Genomic DNA, 13,653 nt, shown 5'->3' on the forward strand with positions numbered 1-13,653 from the left:
ATTGTTTCTCTTCTTTACACGAGGATTTATCCTTATTCCTGCCAACATCAATCAGTTTGAAGGTTTATCTTACGATAAAAATTATATTCTGTGGCAAAGTAATTGAACTTGCTGGCAACTGCTACTTTAAGTTTGACAAGTTTTACGCATGCGCATTTCGCGGTAAGGCAGGTGCATCAAGCGACTCGGTCGAGAGTCACGTGAGTCTGCATGTGGAATTTACCAAACGCGTCAGCCTTTTCCCCGCCAAAACCTCAATACTAATTATTTAACTGTTTTAATGCATTTTTCTCGACTGTGCTTAAAATTTTCTTTTAAAAGAGAACTGAATTTGTACAAAAAAAGGCCTGTAAAAGATTATATTAAACAAATAATACAAGTTTGTTTGCAAAGTCAAATAATGAAAGCATGCCAGTTTATCCAATCATTACGAATGGACTTCAAGCTTTTTAAATTTGCTCGAATTTTTTTTCGAGGCTTACAGTTTATCTGTACAAAAAAGGAAAATAATTTTCAAGTTTATAAATTATTTTCAATAAAACTCAGGCAAATGAAAATCTAAGATTTAAAGGTAGTGAATCTTTTGCCTTCTAGACTTTTGGTCTTCAGCTCAGAAAGTTAAGATGTTGTCAGTATATTTTTAGGTTTTTAGTCAAGGCATACGCCTTGTTCTGACATACTAGATTTAAATATTCAGTCATCGAAAATAAGATTACCAAACTGTTTGTTTTTTTAAATTATAAATTCTTTTATAACCTGAAGGAGTTATGCTGTAGAGTTTTCGATGTTTTAGAATGGACTTAACAAATGGCTTCGGTCTAATCACTAAGTCTCAAGAACTGATATATTGGGCAAGCATTTCACTGCTATGAAGATCATGGTTAAGCCAATCACACAACAACAATGTCACCTTCAAAAATAAACCAGCCTAATGATTGTTCGTGGTTACCTGTCTACCTGCTGGATTCAGGACATCAGCTTGGTACACCCAGCGTAAGCTTAATTAGATTGATATGACGGGTTAATGCCACTAGACCTGACGGCCTGGGGAAAAACAGTAGTCGAAAAAGCAGGCAAGGTACAAGAAATAGTTTGCAGGATAAAGAGACCAAGGAAAAGAAATTATTGCTCGTTTTTTTGCTATGGAAGGGAGTTTGGCAATGCAGCCTGAACAATCAGTGGTGGTCGGTGAGTCAAAAAACATTTGGCTTAATTGAAATGCTTTTGTATCGAATGCACGTGAGCTCAAAAAACCTGCATTTTTGCACCAAAAAGAACACAAACATCATCTGTTGATTTACTTTATAAAGAAAAATGCTTTAAAGTTTTAAAAACTCAAGAAAACGAGATTCTCATCATAACTGACAAAAATTAGGCGTTTTCTTGACGCGAAGAAAAAAGATGACGCCTCAATTGTGCAATGCAATGACAATAACCCTGGCACAATTAAAAACCTTACAAAAACCATTACAATGACGTTGAAAAGCATTTTCTCTCAACTCAAATGGTTTTCAAGGCATATCACGGGTTTTGCGATCGATGTTCGTTTGGTCTCCTGTTCTTTGATGAATGTGTTTACGACCTTTACGAGCAGAAAGCTTGGCCGTGATTTTTGCGCTAATCGCTGTTGCCAAAAAGTCACAAAAGCTTAGTTTTTCCATTGGACATCATTAGGAAAATACCAATGGATCATTACTTTGAAAAGAGTTACCCAATAATTTGAATTTAGATCGTATTAAGATAATTTCTTCGCGTTTTATTGGTTAACGAGTTCCTTGAAAAGAAATGAAAAGTCATCTTAAGACATCGTTGTTCTTCGTCCTTCCCCAACAGACCGCAAGCCACTCATTCCTTGTAAAGTTTGTGGAGACAGATCGTCGGGGAAGCATTACGGTGTCTTTACATGCGATGGATGTCGGGGTTTCTTCAAGAGGAGTATAAGAAGAAGCCTAACGTATCAGTGCAAAGAGCAAGGAAACTGTGTTGTTGATGTTGCAAGGCGAAATCAGTGCCAAGCTTGTCGACTTCAGAAGTGCTTTAACGTCAAGATGAACCGAGACGGTAAGTAAGGAGCGACGAAATCTGAGAATTTTACCTCATTTCACTTGTAGTTTTAGGAAATTTTCCTGGCAAACTCGTAAGTCCTCTGATGCGTGCAAAATCTAGGGTGAGGCGGTGCAGAGAAAGTTTACCATTTGGACAACTCAAGCGTGCAGCCTTGCGACACCTGAATCAGTCTAAGAAGATCTTATTTTTAAAATAAATTTCCCTCCCTCTTTCTCTTGTATCATATTTCTCTTTAGACCTTCGAACAAAAAATTTGCGCGGATATTTTAAAATAAATTTTTTCCATCGTGACATTTTGGGATTATATAAGTTCGTTACTTAATTGCCGCAATTTTTATCCACGGAATGTTAGTATATTGTCTCGATATTTTTTGCTAACTTTCAATCCTGATTTCCAGTTAAAAAAGTAACACGAAGACTACTTGAACCAAAAGATATAAAACATGGGTTCTTTACTGAGACGAATATCAAAGTTTTCTAGGAAAATATGCTAGCGAATCTTTCTCCGATCAAGCAAGGTTTATTAGTAATGACAGCAAAGGCTGGAAACGCATTTCTAATTCGCAAACGTAACTAGAGGTAAACTTGTTTCTTGACTTATTTTTCTGAAGTGTTTGCGTCACCGAGCACTCTAATTCCTGTAAAGTGATAATTAAGGGATCTTTTCAAAGGGAAAGAACAAAAAATGTGATCACATCTGCTGTTTTAGCATCTTCTTTATTGAGCCACACCAAACGTGCTTGATTCATTATTGATGAGTCGGTATTGAACTGAGGCAGGGCATGTAGCTTGGCACAATCTTCTTTTCTTAGCACAATAAACTACCAAGGAAAATTACTGGAGCCTTTTTATATATATTATTACACTTTGTGAGGTGAACTAGAGGTTTTAAGGTGACGGCCAAACGCTTGAATTTCATTTTGGAAGAATTTTGAGTGGTTTTCGTAATGTTTCCAAATATCAAATATTGATAAAATTCATTCAAATCGTGTTTGATCCAAACAGACCAAATTAACAAAATTTTTTGGAAAACTTTTGCTGTGAGAAATTTGCTTCTGTAAGCCAAATTTTTTTCTGGCGAATCGAAAAATATATTGAAGCACTACATTTATAAAAATTGCGGTAAAAAATTCAAACTTTTTTTCAGGGTTTGGGAACGGTTGAAAAAGTTAGCTAGACAACTAATGTAGTTATGAGCACTGGCTTTAATTATGTCATAACTGCGGAGGTACGAATAACAAGAGAATTAAAGGGTCTTATTCTTAAAATGTCCTTGTCTCCAGTCAGTGGCGAGCAGACACAGGTGGAATGCAAATGAAGTTAAGAAAACACAAATACAAAAAAAAACCGCAATTAGACTCCCCTGGAAGATAACATTGAAATTTCAAATTTTTCAAATTCTCACAAGTCTAATGTAAAATGCTGTTTATTGGGGTCTAAATCTGATTATTTTTGGAGATTATTTTTGGTTGTCGATGTAATCTTTGTTCAGCCTTGACTTTTATTCGTTTTTTCAGTTAGCTCGAGTATTTTTGGACGTAAATTGTTTTACGGGTGGCAAAATCTATAACCTTGGTAACAGAAGTTATTGATTCACAATTGGCTAAAGATTGAAAGTGAAAAACCTCTAAACAGGTAGAAAATGGAGCAAGGACAAACCGGCTAATGAGCTTCTTTTATTTCAAAATACAGAAGAAAAAACGACAACCACAAGCAATGGTATATAATGCTATGAACTTCGAGAGAGAGAAAAATGAAGAAAGCTTTCTCGACTAAGAATAAATACGAAAGAATTGAACAACTTTGAATTGAAGTTTGTAATCAAATAACCTTCGAACCATCGCCTGCAAACCTTTAGGATAATTTGATTTTATGATTTAAACTTTTAACATTAGAGAGATTCAGTTTCCTAAGTTGACGATTTGAGCTCAAGCATTTAAGTTAGTTTTTCAAAGGAAAGACAAAAACGATAAAGTACCAGATACTTCAATTTTGAAAAGGAAATATTAGGGCAGTTTTAGTCTTATATATTAGGAATACTTTTCGACTTATACTAAAGTAAGTTAAAGAAGATTTTTATTGAAATTGTGTTTTCTGAAAACCGATAGTGAATTTATTTTTCATTTTAGTCCAACACCCAAGAATAAAAGATGAACTTTATTTAAATCAACTTGAAATGAAGCCAAGACCTCTTGGAGTACTGAATGACTAACGTCCTCTTGATTATTGATAGCGTTCTTCGCTGCGCTTTGGTCGCAATTCCATTTTCGCCGCTTTTAATTTGATCTGTCGCCAGAAAAATTCGATTCTTAGTTTTTAATCCACTACATGTACTGAAGAATTGTTAGGGTGCCTGCCACTTACATGATTGTAATGAATGCATTTCTTAGCTAACAACTTAGACATCAAAGAGAAGGAATACGTTGTATTTGAGTGAGTGAGTTAGTCAGTCAGTCCACTGAACAGAGCATACGTGGGGGAATTTTGCGCGTCTAGCTGCGAAAACTGAAAACAGCTTTAACTAAAACAGTTGCGAAACTTGCCCCAAAATCAGTTTAATACTGGTGGTTACTGGAAGGACGGTGGCTGAAATATTTTGAAATTATTTTACGAGTTTGATTTTTTAAGATCGCAAGTTCATAAAAGTTTAATGAATTACTCTGTTTGGGAGCCAAAAACTGTAAAGACCTCTTGGAAAACATTGCGCAAATGATGTCAATTGGTTTGGCATCATTTCGTCAACCCCATCGCGGACCTATAGCTGTGAATTTTATAAGGGTTAAGTCATAACGCGGGTGAAATGAGCACTTTCTATCAAAAGCCCTTTATTATATGCAATCTTCCTCACACATTTACACGGTTAATTGGTTTTATTCCAGCTGTACAACACGAGAGGGCCCCTCGCTCTGCTCAAGTTTTACCACGTGCAACCACAAGTACAACTATAGTCAGCCATACGTTCTGTGATCCCGTGCGAAACCCGCATCCCGCACACACTATGACAAGTCCCGCAAGTCCACAAACGAAAACTGAACGAGAGCCCGAAGCGACTGAATCGACCCGAAGTCCTTCGCGGTCTGATACGAACTCGTATTCACCCCCAGGGTCCCCCTCTCAGTACCATGGACAGAATAATAACATATCGCCTGACTCGTCAAAAAAACACAGTTTCTTGTCTATCGCGAGTCTTCTTGATTCCAAAGAACAGGGAGACAAGAATCGTACATCTGAAGTCCAACGCTCGACTCCTACGCAACAGAGCAGCTCTCCTAGGAGCTCTGCAACACAGATGAACTACGAGATTCCAGTCATGCCGCAAGGAAGGCCAGAAAACATCTACGAATCAGCGGTGCAGTTATTATACATGTCCGTCACGTGGGCTAGAAACATTCCTACATTTCTTGATCTTCCCTTCCGTGATCAAGCTATCCTGTTAGAGGAAGGCTGGAGCGAGCTGTTCGTCTTAAGCTCAGCCCAATTCTCTCTGCCGTTAGATATGGGTCCTCTTCTGTCTGCAGCCGGCCTGCAGGTCGATAGAGCACCGACCGATAAAATCGTAGCAGGAATGTCCGACATTCGACTTCTTCAGAACATTGTGACGCGATTCAAGAGATTGCAGATTGATTCTACGGAATATGCTTGCCTGAAAGCCATCGTTTTATTCAAACCAGGTAATATATATATATTTAAGAATTATTATGCAGTAAAATAATGTTACAGATCATGCAGATCTTCCTCCCTCCTTAGCACTCCCCTCCTGAAAAAATGCGGTAATGACTCGAAAAATACAAGTGTATTTCTCATTTCTAATGAACTTTGACCTTTCTCGACCGATCTCCGGCTGTTGTGTCTTCACAAACGTTCTCACACCGTTCATAAACAGTGTCACGTCCTGTTGGTCTGTGGGCTCGTGTCAACAGTCCAACCTGACCCCTAACACGTTCAGACCCGCGGGACTCTCGAAACGGAAAACAAAAAACGTTCGATCAAAATTGGACAAATGAAACTAAAAACTAGTGATCTTGTATATTAATGCAGTAATGATTTAAACTAATGTATGTTTGGAGTTTGTTAGCTCTGTAAATAGAAGTCAACTTTCTAAGGAAGGAATGATTTTAGTTTAGAGGGTCTGACAACCTGACCAGGCCTGACCATTAAAAAAAAAAGCGAAAAACCATCGGCGCAGAGCAAATAAGTCATATTACAGGTGATTAAAAGCGTTGAACAAGTGTTCAAGACGTATTTATAAGTTCAAAACGTATTTATAAGTTTTTGGATAAGACCTTGGACTTAAGGAAACTGGAGGTGGCAAGTTTTCTCATCGATATATCGGGTTCAGCGTCCAACCAAAACCAGAAGATCGAACAACAATTGTATCGTATAGTCAATAATCTAGTCAGTAGTAGAATACTGACTCGCTATCAGTTCACTTATCAAGCTAGACGCACACTACTAAGCATCGTATTCCACTTTCAAAAACAATTCGTCACGTCTTTGTTTTATTTTTCCAAAAATTTTGGGAGATTTTTTAACGACTTTAGTTCAATTAAACACGTTTCTCTTATAATTAAAAATTAATAAGCTTTTCATTAGTCTTGCAATAACTAGTATCATCAGGTACCAATCTATCAAGGAAACGTCTCTCAGGGCGACGTCTCTGAGGTGTCTCATTACTTAAAGTGACTACCTGTACAGTTGATGTGTAGGCGGCTTTGTGAAAACTTCGACCTGCAAAAGTCTTTAGCTTTTGGTCTTTTGAGCTGCTTTTTGTGCACCAGCAAAGCATGGTCCCATAACAAAGGTACCTGCTTGAGCACTACAAGAATGAGTGACCCGTACCATTGTCCCATTACGCCTCGTGGATGTTCTGAATAAGCCGTAGTTTTGTTTGTGCAGTTGATCAGACTTAGGGTAATAAGTCTTAACTGGTGGTGTTCGGATGAATGGCTGTGAAAAGAGCAGCGAACATTAAAGGGACTCAATGGAATCTTTTGTGAACGCTTCTGTGAATAGATAAAAGCATTTGGATCCACATTTATTCGCTATTGCTAATGAAACTGATTTTCCTAGTATGGCCATTGAATAACATGTTTTGAACCTCACTGGGAGGAGTCAGACACTACGAAGAGAAAAGATTGAAACACCAAAAGTAAAAACAATTCAACTACGATCCTTTAAGATTGAATCACAAATTTGTGTTTCTTCAAGAAACAAACTAAACATTTGATCTCTTAGCTTACGAACGCAAGACTCGAAAACTGTAAATCCTCAACAACAACAACAACAACAAAAAAAAAAAAAAAAAAAAAAAAAAAAGAGAAGAGAGAGAGAAATTAGATCGGCCTACTTGAAAAATAAATTCAGTTTTATAAGCTACGAGTTAATAAAGTTAAATATCCAAAAGATTATAATTTCTTTAATCTTCTGCGCTCTGTTGCTAACCAGTGCTGTGTGGTAACGACGTCATGTGTTGTGTTGAGAGGATAAAACAGACCACGTGTAACTGGTGAAGATCTTTAGGGTTTTGCTGCTCACTTGAAACCAACGGTTTTTATAAACCAAGAGACCTTGATACGGTTTCTTGTAAAAATCTGATATCTAATTGGCTCGTGAATTCATGAACCATTCGAAAATCTAATTTCGTTATTTCTGCAATTTTGTTGTATACACCTAATTCAAAAAACGTTGTCATCGCCAAAGGCGATAGGCGATAGGTCATTCCGAAATGGAAATGGTTTCGTTGAATACGAAGGGCATCGAATCAGTCTCAACACTAAGGTCCATACTCTTGACAAGAATAAGAATAGGAAACACAAGTCATTCCAGGTAGCCTTGAGGTATCCCAACACACCATCCATTATCCTATTCAGGTCTGATGTACAATACCCATGGCACCTAGATGGAGCCTTGAGGTATCCCAACACGCCACCCATTATCCTATTCAGGTCTGATGTGAATTTGTCTTAACAAAATAATGACCCATGGCACCTAGATGGAGCCTTGAGGTATCCCAACACATCACCCATTATCCTATTCAGGTCTGATGTGGATTTGTTTTAACAAAAACAATACCCATGGCACCTAGATGGAGCCTTGAAGTATCCCAACACACATTATCAATTATCCTATTCAGGTCTGATGTAATTTTGTGTTATGTTCCTACAGATTTACGAGGGCTTCGAGCTCCACACCTAGTTGAACGATTACAAGACCAAGCTCAGTCGATGTTGGGAGAATATTGTCGCTCGCACTATCCCGATCAGCAGGTCCGCTTTGGCAAATTACTTCTGATGCTCCCCTCTCTAAGAGCTGTTGGACCAAAGATGATAGAGGACCTGTTTTTCAGGGGCACCCTGGATAATGTGCCTATCGAGAGAATGCTCTGCGATATGTTCAAGTCTAGCTAAAAATAGTGGTCCTCGCATTATTGAAAGATCTGATTTTCGAAATGGTAGATGAAGGCCAGAGTATTGGCTTTGTGTAAATAAGTCATGTAATATTATTATAGATCATAAAAACTAAAGGGGGTTGTTACGTCACATCAATTTAGGAACCTAAAGGGACCGCGAACGATATCGGACAACAGGTCAAGTGATCGTTTCCCGCCGTTTCGGCTATGGTTTTTTTGTATCAACGAACTGCTTTGCACTAAATAAGTTTCTTTAAAGTTATTGCACAAAAATTTATACGTAAGATTGTGTTAAGGGGTTAAATACGTCAGGAAAAGTTTAGCATATCGACTGTGTACTTGACTTTTACAACATGTTTTGACCAACATTTTTATTCTGAGAAAAAGGCATTTTTAAAATGATGCATAGTTTGTACATTTTTTGAATTATGTATACATTTATAGCTGTTAATGTAATCTCTTAGACTTACCAAAGGCTTTAAAATCCTTTTAAAAACCTTTTAAAATCTTCTGCGCATACCAACATGAACTTAAATATCTCAGAAAGAAGGCAACCTTGTTGGAGGAATATGCACAAACAGCGATATTTTAATTCACTTGGCCATGGTGTTTCTAATGTAAACTTATTGATCTTGTAGCCTCCAACATGGCAGCTTGTTTCACCGTGCTATAATAAGTTAGCCATAGCTTTTTGATAACATTTCTTAAAACTTGTATATATCATAGCAGAAGTTCACGAGCTTCTGATCATAGTCTTAATTCATATTTGTATAGTAATCTTAGATATTTGAGTTAAAACAGTCTTTAGTGTTATAATTTTAAACTTTTTTTGCTAACTTTTACTTATAAATGCTAATAATGTTTTTCATATCAATTTTCTAGTTTAAGGACTTGCATGCTTTATTTGACACGCTGTTTTTGTAACGAGAAAATCTGTCAACGTAAACTTTTTCACGCATTTGAGATTTTTCACTGCCTTTTGATATGTTTTGAGGCAGTGATTTTTAGAACTCCTTTTTTTAAACAAAATCAATTTTTACCTGGAATACGCTTGTCATAAAGGAGTTTTTAAATCATTTGCTATATTTTGATTGAAGAATTTTTCGAATTACAGAAACTTGATATCTGTTATGTCAGCCAATCAGAATTCAGAACATTATGACACTCATTAGTTGTCTAACCAGCCAATCACAGTTCAGAGCTTTTCTAATTGGTTGTTCAACCAGCTAATCGGAGTTTAGATTATATCACTTTCGTCTACATAGACTAACAAATCTTTTTAATTTTTTTCAAGAATTTTGGAAATCCTGTTTAATAAGTTCTGCTTTTGTGCCGTTTTTAAAAAGGGTTCAGAAAAAATTTTGTAGTATATATTAGTTAACATTCAGTAGGGGTTAGTTTTACGGATATTCTACATAGTTTAACTCATATGTAATCACTAGCTTTAGTTGGTTAAATGGGGATTATTGTTGTATAGTGAACATTTTTCAAGAAAAAAGATGAAAAAATGTTCACTGTTCAGCTTCGTTTTTGTGACGAAAATATAGCCGTATATTATGCAAATATATATATAAATTTTCTTTATTAAAAGCGCTTTTATTGTAAAGCTTTTCACAACATATTAAATAAAAGCTAATCACTTTAAACTGTTGTTGCTATATTTTAATATTTTGTAAACTATACATAAATTTTCTTAACATTGATCAAAGGATGAGAAAATAGAAGGGGGAAAAATTGGAAAAAGGTAACGCGGTGAAACTGATGAACATGCGCGCCAAGCGTCAATATAGTGAGAATTCAAAAACGCTCAATTTTGTATTGAATGATTACTATACATGTGTTTTGTACATGCAAAATCAATGTACTTCTGGAAAAAAAGGCACTTCCGATGATGATTGTTTATCGTTACGGTTAACGCCGATTTAGGTCAAACGTACATCACTGCAGACTGTCCAACATTTGGTATGAAAATTCTGATCTATCCAGCTAAGGTAGGATGACTGATTATTTGCAGAGTTAAAATGAGAAGGCCTGAAAGGTGTGGCCAGAAAGAACTATGAGGATGCATGGGTGAGTACCCTTGGTTTATTTATTCAAGGATTCTATTTTCCAGGGGTGGATCCAGGGGAGGGGTGCACACCCCTCCCTGGTTAGACTTTGTGCTCCTACTTCGAAGATAACCAATTTTGTTTTTTGCCTTTGATTCTAAGGGTTGCACCCCTCCCTGGGTTAACATTGTGCGCAGCACCCCTCCCTGAACAAAATCCTGGATCCGCCCCTGATTTTCTGACTCGTAATATGGCAGTCATTGCAGCTATGAATGCTATTCTATGCAGTGGTTGTCAGACTGAGATACATAGTGACTTTGCATAGTTATTAAGACATTTCATCTAATCTAGGTAGATTTAGTTTTAGACCTTTAGATGGGGTACTGATGGAGAAGGATGGGATACTGATGGAGAGGGGCCACCACTGACAAGATTTGCTGAGCAAAATAAAAATGGTGGGGGAGTGGTAGCATGGCTGAAATTGGAAAATATTGTAAGCTAGTAAAGACTAAAGACTTGAAAATTTAGTTGATATTCGTGAACCATTTGGACTACAGTCACCAAGTCAACTTCCACTCCATGGTCTAACTGACCTTTAAACCAGCCTTCATGGATGAAGCAATTCATGTTGAATATCAGACTTTACTCTAAGATTTCGTTTTATACATGCATTAATTACATTTGTTTTGTTTTTAGACATATCTTATTGACACATCACTTTTAGCTGAAGTTGGAAAATGTTTTTAGTGTTGATAATGCATGAGGAAAAATCTTCAAGATGTAATCTGTGATGGTGTGTACCAATTGGAGTTAACTTCAAAGGTAACTTTCATTGTTCTGCTTGTAAAAGCCTATCCAAAGTATGTGCGTTTGAAGTGTTTCTTAAAGAACACGAGCTAATGTTGATAATTTTACACTATTTTCATAACAATATCACTAGAAAACTCAGGATATTCAGGCTTTTTGGGTCCTGTCAGTCAAAGTAACTATTTCATTGAAAACTTTGAGTAAGGGGACCAAATATCTAATATTTTAGCTTGCTGTCTTGTAAGCCTATATCTGACAACCAGACCAGACTATTCTTTGTGTCATAAATGCACAAACAGGTAATTTACATAATATTACAAAATACGCTTGACACCACCATAAGTAGCAGTAAATTGTATCTCTATAAAGCAACTCCAAGTAGAAATCCTGCTGCAAATCCTCCAGCTGCTGCCATGTTTCTTTGTGCGTAAGAAATACCCTGAAAAATAAAGCAAAAATATTTTATCTTTCTCATCAAATACTGAACCTGTTCTCCATATTGCTAGCTTCAAACCTTGGTCCCTAAGGTTTTCTTTCTTTATTTTGGGCTTAATTACTTAATTACTTCCCATTATGCTTGCAGGCATGTAAGGCAGCAAACGAACGATGGGGTTTGGGGGCTCAGGAGGGGTTGTTCTGAAGGAACCATGGAGCGTGCTTCTTACATTTTATGGTGCTCGAAAAATGTATGGAAAGAAAAAGAAACCCTCTGGAAACTATTTTTAGGCATTAGCTGCCATGCATTGTAAACAAATGCAATGAACCCTTCTTTCAAATCTACAAACAGGATTGTTTAATGTTAGCACCAATAACTCTTACCCGTTTGGTCCATTCAACAACTTTATTGTCATCATTTTTCCCTTTTGCAATCTTATAAACTTCTTTCTCTACTCCTTTGCTAACTTCATTGACATCTCTTTCTACTTTACTCCAATTTATTTTTATGTAGCCAGTACGATTAGCAATCTGAACATAAATAGATAGGACTCATCAGCTAAAGAAAAGTAAAGTCTGGCCAAATTGGAAGTGGGGTGTGGATGGGTGGTAGGTGGAATAAGGGTGGGTGGGTTGGAGAGTGGGTGTGAATGGTGGGGGTAGGGGTGGAGGGAGGGCACCAAAACTGGTGCCTGTTTGTGGTTTCTGTGGAGTGGACCTCATGGAAGAGCTAGGTTCATAGGTTCCCTACCCTACCTCCCAGCTCTTATCCGAGTATCTTGCCAGGCAACTGTTAGTTAAAGTACTGATATGTTTTTTGTCCAGCGAATGTGTTCCTATTATACATAATACCTGTATTATAAGAAGACCTCCACCAATTGCTGAGAGGGTCAGCTTTCCAACCCTTTTACACAGGTAGCCCAAACACCTAAAATTAAGCAACAACAACAACATATCACCAACTCATAAGGGTACAGTGTGATGAGACAAACAGTCAATAAGGGGCTGGCTATAAAGACATGGCAAGAGTGTCATTATTTTGATAAGAAAACTTTCCATGCTCTGTCGCAAAGCTGTTGCAGAGCATCAGGTATTGTATGTGTAAACCTCTATTGGCTTCGTTGCCTCTTTCTGATTTGAATTTCGTGACTTTTGTTAATAAACATCAGGGCATATCCGGCTGATAAATCCTTATCCAGTGGATAAGTCGATACTGTTTTCCAATAAATTTATTCACTGGATAAGATTTATCCGTCGGATAGCGCTGTCCAGGCTTCGTACAACCGGGCCCAGAATGTTTTCAAGTTAACAGAGAATTGTCAAAAGTTGATGCATATTTTAATTTCCCATCCTTTTTATCCAAACCCTCCCCCACTCGACCCTCCCTGTCAATATACAACCTATCTAAAATCTTTATTTTTATCGACCCATACAATTGGTAAATAGGATTTCTATTTACCATCCTGAGACTCCACCAATGCCAATTTGTTGCAATGGCGTCCTATTGGACAAATCCATCGAAATAATGTCTGAGAAAAGATCGTGATTAGCAGTCCCTGGCGTTTCTATGACCTCATAAGCTTCATCTGATTCTTCCTCTGGGTCTGAGAATTTTTTAAGAATAAGTAAAGTAAAAACTGAAAGCTAGAAAACAACAACATCATCAAATTCATTTTAAGAGAGATTTAAAAATCGGAAAAATGTTTTGATAACTTTGATTACTAAACAGAATTGAAAAAAAATATATAAAAATCTTTGATTTCTTACCTCCTGACATATTTTCTTAATGATTGGATTTATTTTCAGAAGATTTCTTGACAAACCAACCAAGAAATTTTTGTGATGGAACCTTTGATCATAGGTCAGCGGTAATAAGCGAGGATGCTT

The 13,653-nt window shown here is 36.9% G+C and overlaps 2 protein-coding genes across 2 annotated transcripts; one reads left to right on the forward strand and one right to left on the reverse strand.

Annotated features, from left to right (window-relative positions):
* Positions 1-1,003: 1,003 nt before the first annotated feature.
* On the forward strand, positions 1,004-10,122 carry LOC116286374 (nuclear receptor subfamily 2 group E member 1). Its single transcript, XM_031692880.2, has 4 exons — positions 1,004-1,188; positions 1,834-2,061; positions 4,947-5,738; positions 8,233-10,122. The coding sequence occupies exons 1-4, from the start codon at positions 1,143-1,145 to the stop codon at positions 8,472-8,474; spliced, it is 1,308 nt and encodes a 435-aa protein (XP_031548740.2). The 5' UTR covers positions 1,004-1,142; the 3' UTR covers positions 8,475-10,122.
* Positions 10,123-11,146: 1,024 nt separating this feature from the next.
* Positions 11,147-13,647, reverse strand: LOC116286382 (FUN14 domain-containing protein 1). The gene is made up of 5 exons (XM_031692892.2): positions 13,534-13,647; positions 13,226-13,370; positions 12,619-12,694; positions 12,151-12,297; positions 11,147-11,770 (listed from the first exon to the last, which is right to left on the reverse strand). The coding sequence occupies exons 1-5, from the start codon at positions 13,541-13,543 to the stop codon at positions 11,693-11,695; spliced, it is 456 nt and encodes a 151-aa protein (XP_031548752.1). The 5' UTR covers positions 13,544-13,647; the 3' UTR covers positions 11,147-11,692.
* Positions 13,648-13,653: the final 6 nt, after the last annotated feature.

Source organism: Actinia tenebrosa, unplaced genomic scaffold, assembly GCF_029948245.1.
Source record: "Actinia tenebrosa isolate PJP-AT-01 unplaced genomic scaffold, QUT_ActTen_1.0 PGA_scaffold0__85_contigs__length_37466705, whole genome shotgun sequence".
Lineage (NCBI taxonomy): Eukaryota > Metazoa > Cnidaria > Anthozoa > Actiniaria > Actiniidae > Actinia > Actinia tenebrosa.